This window comes from Tamandua tetradactyla, chromosome X, assembly GCF_023851605.1.
Source record: "Tamandua tetradactyla isolate mTamTet1 chromosome X, mTamTet1.pri, whole genome shotgun sequence".
Lineage (NCBI taxonomy): Eukaryota > Metazoa > Chordata > Mammalia > Pilosa > Myrmecophagidae > Tamandua > Tamandua tetradactyla.
The window spans coordinates 137,576,407-137,587,692 of NC_135353.1; the positions used below are offsets into that span (position 1 = coordinate 137,576,407).

Below are 11,286 nucleotides of genomic sequence, written 5' to 3' on the forward strand. Positions count from 1 at the left end.
AAGAAAATTACTAAGGCAAAAAGGGACTTTTCTAATAATGAAAGGATCAAAAAACCAACAAACATGTGATCCTAAACATGTATACAACAAAAAAAAAGATCCTTGATATACACAAAACCAAAGGTGTTAGAAAAAAAATTGATAGAGCTGAAAAAAGAAATAGGAAAATCAAAACAATAATTGGATACTTCAATATTACCCTCTCTATCCCCAACCCCTTGGTCTGGATCTACTAGACTTAAAAATCATAAGGATATGGAAGACCTGAAAAACATAAGCAACCAGAAGAATCTAATTGATAAATCTAGAACAGTCCATAGAGCAAAAGAAGAATAGACATTTTTTTCAACCACCAATGAATGGCACATTCATCAAGATAGCCCACATTCTGGCCCACAAAATAAATGTCAACAAATTCAAAACAATTGAAATCATATGAAATGGGTTTTTTTGTCTGCTTGTTTTGCTTTTTTGTTTCCTGACCATAATGGAACCAATAACCAGAAAGACAGTGGGAAATTCTTTAGATGTGGAAATTAATTAAACACCTCTACATAATTCATGAGTCAAAGAGGAAGTCTCAAATAAAAATTCCAAAACTCCATGGAACTGAATAAAAACAAAAGCACAGCATGGGAAAATTTGTGGGACACAGCTAAAGCAGTGCTAAGAGGGCAGTTTATAGCACTGAAATTGAGTGTTCACATTAGAAGAGGAAACATCTCTAATCAATAACCTAATTTCCTACACCAAAAATTAAAAAAAATAGAGCAACATAAATACAAATCAAACAGTAGGAGGGAAATAATAGATACGATTTTTAAAACAGAACAATAGAGAGTCTTAAAGAAACAAAAGGCTGGTTCTTTAAAAAAAATTATCAATTCTAGGAATAATCAGAAAAATAAAAGGACTGAAGACCCAAATCACCAACATAAGTAATAAAATATAGGATATTGCTTTAGATCCTTCAGCTATTTAAAATAAGGGAAGGTTTTGAGGAACTTCATGTTCTTAAATTCAACAGTTCAGAAGAAATGGACCAATTCTTTGAAAATCACAAACTACCAAAACTTGATCAAATGGAAAAGGAAATCCAAATAGTCTCACAGTCATGAAAAAAATGAACACATATTTTAAAACATCCTGCAAGAATTAGCTAATTTCACAGGAAAGTACTATGATTTAAGGAACTAACATAAATTTTGCACAACCTCTTCTGGAAGACAGAAAAGGAAGGAACACTTCCTAACTCATTTCATGAGAACAGTAGTAAACTGATATTAAAGCCAGACAAAGACAATAAATAAAATTAAAACTACAAGCCAACATCTCTCACGAACTGGGATACAAATATCTTCCCCCTAAATATTAGTAAACCAAATCCAAGAATATATGAGAAGAATTACATACCATGACCAAGTGAGATGCATTCCAGGTATGTAAAGGCAGAGCTGATTCACCCTTCAAAAAGCAATCAATGAGTTAAAGAAAACTCATTGATTTTATATAACATATCAATAAGTTAAAGAAAAAAATCAGGTGATCATATGTATCAACACAAGGAAAACATTTGACAAAATTCAATACCACTCATGACAAAAATTCTCAGCAAGTTAGAATAGAGGGGAAATACCTCCATTTGAAAAAGATCATCTTGAAATACCTACAGCTAACATCATGCTTAATGGTGAAAAACTGAATATTTTCCCTCTAAAAGTAAGAACAAGGAAAGGATAACCACTTTCACCACTCTTATCTCCAGTACTGGAAGTTCTAGACTAGAAATAAGCATAGAAAATAAATAAAAGGCATACATTCTGGAGGAGAAAAAAAATAATTCTATTTCCATATAAAATGATAATCTATGTAGAATATCTCAAGGAATCTAAAAAGCAAGCAAACAAACAGAAAGCAAAACAAAACAAATGAAATCTCCTAGATAGGGAGTTCATCAAGGTCCTAGAATACAATATCAACGCACAAATATCAATTACATGTCTATACTAACAATGAACCTTCAGAAATGGAAATTAAAAGCACAATACCATCTAATATAACTCCAAAGAAAATTAAATACTTATGTAGATAGTTCAAGAAGCACAGAGGACCTTTATGCTGAAAATTACAAAATCTTGATAAAAGAACTCAAAGGCTTAAATAAATGGAGAGACATAACTATTGGAAGACTTAATGTGGATCTTATTAAAATGATCTATACCTTGAACTTAATTTTTATCAAAATTTCAGCAAGTTTTTTTGGTAGGTACAGAAAAGCTTATTCTAAGGCATAAGTCCAAAAATGACTAAAATAATTTTGACAAAGAAAAATAAGTGTAAGGGAATACACTATCGGATACTATGGAAGAATTATATAACTAAGGTAATTAAGTCGGTATAATGTTGGCAGAAAGTTCGACATGTAGATCAGTGGAAGATATGCCTAAATGATTTTTAACAAAGATATATAAACAATTCAATGGAAGAAGTTTAGCCTTTCCTACAAAAAGTGCTGGAGCAATTGGACATTCCTAAACAAAATAAGTGAACCTCAACCTAAAACTTACACTTCATACAAAAATTAACTAAAAACAGATCATATACCTAAATTTAAAATTATAATACTTTCAGAAAGAAAGGAGTAAATCTTCAGGATCTAAGGCTAGGCAAAGAGTTCAAACTGGAGCCCATCAAAATTAATAATCTTGCTTTACAAAAGACCCTTTGAAAAGGATGAAAAATCAATCTACAGACTGAAACTGAAATATTTGCAAACCACCTATCTGTCAAAGAATTTTTGTTCAGAATATATAAAAAATTCATAGAACTCAAAAATTTTCAAAAAAGTTCAATGACAAAATGGGCTTAATACAGAAAGAACATTTCTCCAAGCGGACATACAGATGGCAAATAAACACATGAAAAAATGTTGAATATCATTAGCCATCAAGTAAATACAAAATAAAATCATAATGAGATATCACTACATACCTATCAGAATGGATAAAATAAAAATTCATAACAGCACCAAATGCTGGAAAAGATGAAAAACAGATCTTTTTCATTCATGCTTTCAGAATGTACAATGATATAGACACTGTGGAAAGCAATTTGAGATTTTCTTATTAAACTAAACATGCAATAGCCATACGACCCAGCACTTGCACTCATGGCCATTTATCCCATAGAAGTGAAAACGTATTTTCACAATAAATTTGTATAAGAACATTCATAGCAGCTTTATTTGTTATAGCCGAAACCTGTAATCAGCCCAGATGTCCTTCAGTTAAAGACAGTTAAACAAAGTGTGGTATATACATACCACCAGATACTACTCAGCCATGAAAAGCAATGCTTTATGTATACTTCTCTTGAATCTCAAGGAATTTCTGGTCAGCAAGGAAAAGCTAATCCTCAAAGTATTGTAGGGTTCCATATATATAACATTTGAAATGACAAAATTTTAGAAATAGATAATAGATTAGTTGTTTCCATAGGTTAGGGATGTGGGGTATGAGACAGGAGGAAAGTGGGTGTGGCTATAAGACAGCAACATGTAGTATTGGAATTGATTGGTACAGTGGTGATAGATACATGAGCCTACAGAAGTGATAAAATTGTGTAGAACTTACCTTCATATACACACACAAGCTTGAGAAAAACTGGAAATCTGAATAAGATCAGTGGATTGCATCAAGATCAATATCTTGCTTGAGGTATTATCTTATAATTATGCAAAATGCTACCATTGGGGGAAACTTGGAAATGTATATAAGAAATCCCTCTGTTTCGTTTCTTATAAAGGCATGTGAATTTATGATCACCTATTTTTTTAAAAAAACAAACATATAAGCAGTCAACTTCCGCTGCCTTTCTCTTTCTCTTTCTCATAAACACACACACACGCACACACACATGCACACCTGTGCATGCGTGCACTTACCCCCCCACACACACACACCTTCAGCCCTGTCCATCACATTTAAAGGGGGAGAGGCTGTCATTACCTTGTAACTATGGTGAGAACTGGACCTCTGATAAGAGAGGACATACAATGCAAAGATGAGAAAAAATCTCTACTTTTCAACAGCAGAATTGTGTTCAACCCTACTTAACATAGACAAGTAAATCTGAGAACTAGTCTTAGGTAAGCCAATCTGCAGTATGGACTAAAAATGGCCTTACTTAAAATAAATTGCAAAAAGTGAATTAAATACTTGTGATAGGGTTAATAGTTTGTTCCTTTCCTACCATGTATTAGTTCTTGGTTCCTCTGCAAAATGAGATGGTGTGCTAAATTAAAACTTCTCAACAACATAGGAAACTAAAAGAATTGAAGATCTAAATTTAGATCTAAATGAAAAAAGTACAAGGGGAATCATAAAAGAGGCTCTATCTAATACCATATAATAAGCATAAAATATTTCAGTATTAATTTTGCTGATGATGGAGAAATAAAGACAAAGAAATAACACCTGTGGGATCACATTTTGTTGGAGAAAAAGAGGAACTCCATGCATGTACGTTTATCAATGAAAATCATTTTCTAATGTTAACACTAGTTTTACAGGAAAACTAATCACCAGGAATATACATTTTTCACTATAAAACTGAAACAACGCCCTAGTTATTTTATGTCAAAGTTAATGTCCAAATCAGTCACTTAGTTCTGCGTTATACTCGTTATATATCTGTCCACATTCTCCAACCAATTTCAAAATAGCAACATTTTTTATTTTTCCCAAGTAGCACATCTGCATTATTTAATATTAACTGAAGTGACAATGACAAAACATTAAAATTAAATTAATATATGAATGAGTTTACGAAAATCCAATTAATAATGCACTCCATTCCTGAGGGTTTTAAAGTTATTCTAACAACTTTCCATTAGTTTCAAACACAACAATTTTCTAAAAATTCTTCCTTTAAATTCAACTATAGGCAAATACTAAATACAACAAGACCAACTGTCAGAGAAAATATACAATGTTACCTGGACCCTCAATTTTATTTGAAGAGTACCTAAAATATCTGCATAAAATATGAAGATTACATACCCAATTAGAGGGATTTCTATTGCTTTATTTCCTAATGAAATGAATAGTTGGTCGAAAGTGTCTTCATCTTTATCAGGATGATATTCTACCATAGCTGTCATTTGAAGACCAGAAGCAAGTGCTTTATCCAGATTGGTCATAATCAGTTTGAACTGCAATGGGGAAAAAACAATCAAATCATACATTTCAACTACTCAAAAGGGATTAATGTGAGCAATTAAAGTTAGGAGAATATATTATTGTAAGAGACATCTCAAGACATAGGCCTTATTCCTGCCCTAAAGGCAAACATTCAATGATTGTATTTCTATCTATCAGATTCTAGATCCATAAGATTTGCTTTCAACAGTATGTGGATTGAAAATGACAATTCATTTAGTCAATAAACATGGAATGCCCATGGGCTACTTTAAAAGATGCTTACACAACTGAGATGGCCTCGTTCAAAGCAGCTTCAAATTTAACACAGAATAAAGTAATAGAAACAGAATAAAATGTTGCTCAATTATACATCATACAAATAATTAGTACTTTATATACTTTCCATATTAGGACTTAGGCTTTATAACTTGTAGGAATAAAGAGAATAGATCAAAGAGAAAAAACATTTTTGTTCTGGTAAAACATTTGTTAGACTACAGGAGAAATATGAAGAGAGAGAGAGAAGGAGAGCTGACATCTGTTGAGCATTTATGATGGGTAAAGCATTCTATATCCATTATCACACTTAATACACTTCTATAGTCCTGTGAGGTTCTCAGCATATAGATGATGAAATTGAGTCATATAAAGTGTAATTAATGTCTAAGTTTACTTAGGTAGCAAGGATTCAAAATACATATCTGACTCTAAAACTTAAGCTCTTTTTTTCCAACTCGAAAAGGCGCCTCTCCTCAATAAATGCATAATCCCTTTAAGGAAGCAAAATATATACCCCTTGAAATTGAAGAATATAAATCAGGTTCTAATTACATAACACTACTATAAATTGTACAGATAGGAGTATCAAACATTCCCATGAGAATACATGATTACTGTGGACCAGGAAGGAGTATAACTCATAGAATGGATGCAAAAGGTGGAGAAGATGCAAGGAAATTGCTCCCAGTGGAGGCAGAAAACATCCAGACACAAGATGAGATGAGAATAAGCAAAATATTTTCTCAGCAGGCAGCTAGTAAGCCAGCCCCACTGGGCAACATGCCCTCAATGAACAACAATGGAAGTCATGTTGAAACAAATTATTCAGGGCTTTTATTGAAGGACTGAGTCTAAGCAGTGCTCCACAGCAATGAAGGTTTTAGAGCAGTGGAGTGGCTTGATGATACCACTGGTCTGAGAGCATCATGCTTCCAGCAAACAAAGATTTTGATGCCGCACAACTTAGTCCAACTCTCAACCTCCTTGCAATTATAGGACAGAAGGAAGATGGGATAGATTATTTCCCACATAGACCCAAGATACTGGAAGTCCACATATCAGATCTGACTGACTCCCCTTAAAGAACCTCTAGCTTCAAAAAGGGAAACCCGTCAAACAAGTTACTAAGCATTCTGAGTATTACAAGAGGGTGTGTAACCCTACTCTTATAAGCTTATCAGCTGACCATTGAGGCAAAACTAATATTTACCAGGAGTCATCAGGTGTGACAGTTTGAAAATATTCCGTATCCCAGAAAAGCCATGTTTTAATCTTTATTCAATCTTGTGGAAGAGGCTATTTCTTTTAATCCTAATTCAACAATGTAGGGCAGAAATTTTTATTAGATTATCAACACAGATATATGACATGCCAGAATATGGGTGTAGCCTTTTGATTGGATGGAGATATTACTCTGCCCATTCCAGGTGGGTCTTGATTAGTTTATTGGAGTCCTTAAAAGAGGAAACATTTTGGAAAGAGCTCAGCTGACACAGATGCTGGCACTTGGAGATCAGAGACACAGATGTGTGGAAATGCTTGGAGCCCAGCAGACATCGCCATGAGATGTTAAGCAAGCCAGAACCTGGAAAGAGCCAAGGGAAGCCAAGACATGAAGGCCAGCACCAGAGAAGCAAAGTGAGAAACCACCCCCCACAGGAACAGAGGCTGAAAGCAATGGAGCCCAGGACCAAGGAACCAGCAACTACCAGCCACATGACTGCCCAGCTGACAAAGGTGTTCCTGACCCATCAACCTGCCTTGAGTTAAGGTATGTTTCCCTGTCTTAGTTGGGACATTTTTATAGGCTTAAAACTGTAAAGTTTTACTTATTAAATTCTCTCTTTTTAAAGCCATTTGGTTCTGGTATATCTGATTCCGGCACCTTGCAAACTAACACATTGGGAAACAAGTCCAAAGTACATGCAATGGCTATAAATGCAGTAGGCATCCAGCAGGGAAGAAATCAATTGAGGATAATATGATACAAGAGAACTTCTTAGAGATAATGAGAACTCACATTGATCCTGAAAGATGGATGGGATTTGGAAAGGAGTGATTCTTGGAGGTGGGTGATGTAAACATGAACCAAAAGAAAAGGAAGTCTGAATTATGTCAGGGGACTGGTGGCAGGGGGTTCAATAATGACTAAGACTGGCTTGTCTGCACAGGAAGCTTCACGAGTAAGCAAAACACAGTTAAATGGACAGAGTCAGTAAGATTGAAGGATGACACTGAAAACAGGCAGAGGACTTTCAACATGTTTCTTGAAGAGAAGGACCAGGTTTTGTTTATCTACCAGCAACCCACAGTATATGGTATGTAGCAATGCATATGGCACATCGTAGGTATTCAAAACATTGAGTTATAGTAGGTTCTTGAGCTAGGGTAGTTTCTTTTCATAGTAGGTTCTTGAGCTGTTGTGTGTTAGGATAATCATTTCCTAAGTAATTATATTAGTGATAGTGATAATACTCTTTAAATAGCACCCTGATTTTAGTTCGTCTTTCTTCCCCAAGACAGTTCATGTATTTTTTTGCTAATTCATCTCTCCTGTAATTCCCTTTATGCCTATGAAGAATCAGGACCTATGTCATGGTCTTGCGACAAAGCAAATTTCACTCTGATATCGGGCTTGCATAGAACTCAGAATGCTCAGGCTTTGGCTTCTAACTAAAAAGCCTATCAAGCTATTCTTTTGTCAATGTCAAGAACTGTGGTTTGAACTGATTTCTTTTACAAATCTAGTTACAAACCAAAAACAAAAACAAACTAATTAAAAACTAATTATAACATTTTCTTTTGGCTGCATGGCAAACATCCATTCAAGTGTTTCCTGAACATCCATAAAATAGTTTGCCCACATTCAAGAATTATTGCTAACTTGAGATTTAAAATGAAGGACTTTCAGATATACTTTCAATTGTTCAATAAATGTTTAAGGGAGTAAATAATAAATAAACCTTTCCTTGGATCTTCTAGTATCTTCAGTAATCAGATACTTTTTAATTTAAAGAGTGGTTCCTAGTTTCTTGAGATGTACTTTTGATCACAAAATAAATACATTACTATTGTAAAATTGTTCAAATATAAATATCTATAAGTTATGATTCAATTTATATGGAACACAAGAACAGGCAAAACTCATCTGTGGTCTTAGAAATCAGAATACTAGTCCCCTCTAGGGGTTAATTACTCCAGGTATTGCCAGGAAGGGGCATGAGGAAACTTTCTGGGGTGCTACAAATATTTTTTTATGACAATCTGCATCATATATATGTGGGTATACACATATATAAAAATTAATCAAGCTGTATTCTTGATATTTGTGCACTTCAGTGTAGTTAAATGGTACATCAACTTTTTAAAACAGTACAAAAGAATGTGACAATTTCTTTTCTCAAATATTTTTCTATGCATAGACACACAAACATATGTAATCTTCACGTGCAAAAAATGATGGATATATTTCCATTTCTGTACATACGAATCCAGCTTCATTCAATTCTATTTATCATTAGGAATAGCCCCTGAGATAACTTTCCGGTTATTGTCCACTTACAAAGAAAAAATTCATATTTCTTATAGCGAAAATCTCCCTTGGCACAGGTAACTATAGTAAACTAATATCCATCCACTCACACTCAATCTAAAATAACACAGTGAGATAAGGCAGATGAAGTTCTGTTGACTTTTAAATCAGAAGATGGGACAGTTCCTCAGAAGTTTAATTCTGCTGATTGTTAGACCTGTACTAAGACTCCCTCATTAGCCTCTAAGTCCCAAGACTGGAATGTATTCATCCTGCATTCCTCACACCTACTGCCTGTTATATGGTAGGTGCTCAATAAATTGTTGTTAATCTAATAATAAAACTTTCAACTAATCCTACAGTTCCTGGAGTAAATAGGCACTTTATGATTCAAAACATAATTAATAGCAAATTTTGATTAAAGTTATCATAATGCTTAAGGCAACTACAATATCATGAAAACAAGATGCACAGATACTTCTATTCTTTCCAAACCCTGGATTGAAGAAATAGGGAGGTTCTAGATCAGTTTTTCTCCACCCTGTCTTTCCCATCTTCCAGTCCTAAGCAAAAAGGAAAAAAAAAAAAGGAAAAGGCGCGCGCGCGCACACACACACACACACACACACACACACACGCAGAGGAACATAAGAAGCCAAATCAAGTCCCTACCCCAGTAGGTGCCAAATGTCTATTTCACGAGGCAAACAGAGGCGCCCAGGTGGGGAGGCGCCCTCAGAGCCCCTGCCCACCCCAGGTCCTGCTCCTGGCACCCCTTGGTACATAACCTGCGGCTTGGTTGGCTCCTGAAACCGGATCTTCTGGTTGCAACGACCGAGGTTGTGTACAGTAATCGGGTGGCGGTACACCTTTCCGACCTGCGCGTCCAGGAACTTCACCTCCGACGGGGTCACCCGCAGCTGTGCGTCCTTCCTAACGATCTCCACGTCCCGGGGGATCAGGGATCCCCTCTCGGTTTCCAAAGTTGGCCTGTCCATAGCTCGCCAACCTTGGCCGCCTTGGCCGGGGATTAGCGTGGACTGCCGTCGCTAGGCAACCGTCGGACGCCGCGCGCACCCCCTCAAGCCCCGCCTACCCGCATTGGAGCCGCGGGGGCTGGGCGGGTGGAGGCCGAGCGTCTAGAGAAAGAACCCTGGGTTGTAGCTGTCACCAGAGTAGCTCGTAAAGAAGATTTGGCGGGCAAACCCCAGAGGCATCTCACTTTGCAGCGGCCTGGCAAGATTTTAGGATGGCATTGGCATGGTGGGCGTTTTCCTGGACCCCTCTTAAAATTAAGCTTGAGAGCAGAGGTAGTAATGTTCCCTCTGAGTCTACTAAGACAGAAGAATGTAATGGAAACGTAGGAACTCAGAGGAAAAAGAATCCGGACTCCTAGATATCTTGCTCAGTGGCCTTGCTCAGTGGTTCAAGGACCCACACCGGTAGTATGGAGGCTTTAGGCATTTTCTTAACTATTCTAGGTGAAAGTTTCTTTATTTATAAATTGAAGATGTTGCTCAGAAGATAAGGTCAAATGCCTTCAAAACCAGATGGGGATCTTTCTAACAGGTCCTAATTCACATTCCTCAATCCTTATTCTCTCCTCATCTTTCATCTCTTGTATCTTCTCAGAGTTCCAGAGCATACCAGGTGCTTTCATTCCTTCCTTGCCACTGCTAATGATGCTCACTCTGAGGGTAACGGCCTCTTCATTTGCTTTCCAAACAGTTACTCACCCTTCAAGACCTAAATATCTTTGTAACACTTTTCCCACAACTGTTTTACAGATTCCCATTGTACCAATCTGATAAATAAAGAATGACCTCACTTTCCATAATGAGGTAGAAATCAATCAGTAGCCTTGAATGTAAAGACAAGTTGTTAAGTTTCCTGGAACTGTTGTTGCCAATAGTTGAGACTAGTAGAGGAAGTGATAGTGGAGATTATTATTTTAAATTTTTTAGAAATTGATAGATTATAAAATCTGCATCATCTTGCAAAATTCTATGTATCCTGGCTTAACAAGTTAAGTCTGAGTCATAGCTGTATTTTTGTACTAATCACTAATACCATATTAGAGTACAAACCTGGTCCATATCCCTGTGCCCCTAAGCAGGGCAACATTCCAATGCTGAAAGTACAATAGTGGCTCAAAGAACTTGACTGAACCAAGACGACAGTCCAAGCCAATTCCAACCTTCCATCAACTCCTGCAAAAACTGAAAACTCCAAAGAGGTCCCTGAATTCCGTACCACCCACTCTCAAGGAGAAGA

At 36.1% G+C, this 11,286-nt stretch overlaps 1 protein-coding gene across 2 annotated transcripts in view; it reads right to left on the reverse strand.

Moving 5' to 3' along the window:
* The window catches only part of CFAP47 (cilia and flagella associated protein 47), a 429,253-nt gene extending 419,191 nt beyond the window's left edge, over positions 1–10,062 (reverse strand). For both annotated transcript variants that reach the window (XM_077144877.1, XM_077144876.1), the window contains exons 1-2: positions 9,801–10,062; positions 5,061–5,212 (exon numbers count right to left, since the gene is read on the reverse strand). In XM_077144877.1, coding sequence (XP_077000992.1) covers positions 5,061–5,212; positions 9,801–10,010 — 362 coding nt within the window. In that variant the 5' untranslated portion in view covers positions 10,011–10,062. The remainder of the gene's footprint in view (positions 1–5,060; positions 5,213–9,800) is intronic.
* Between the last annotated feature and the right edge of the window lie 1,224 nt (positions 10,063–11,286).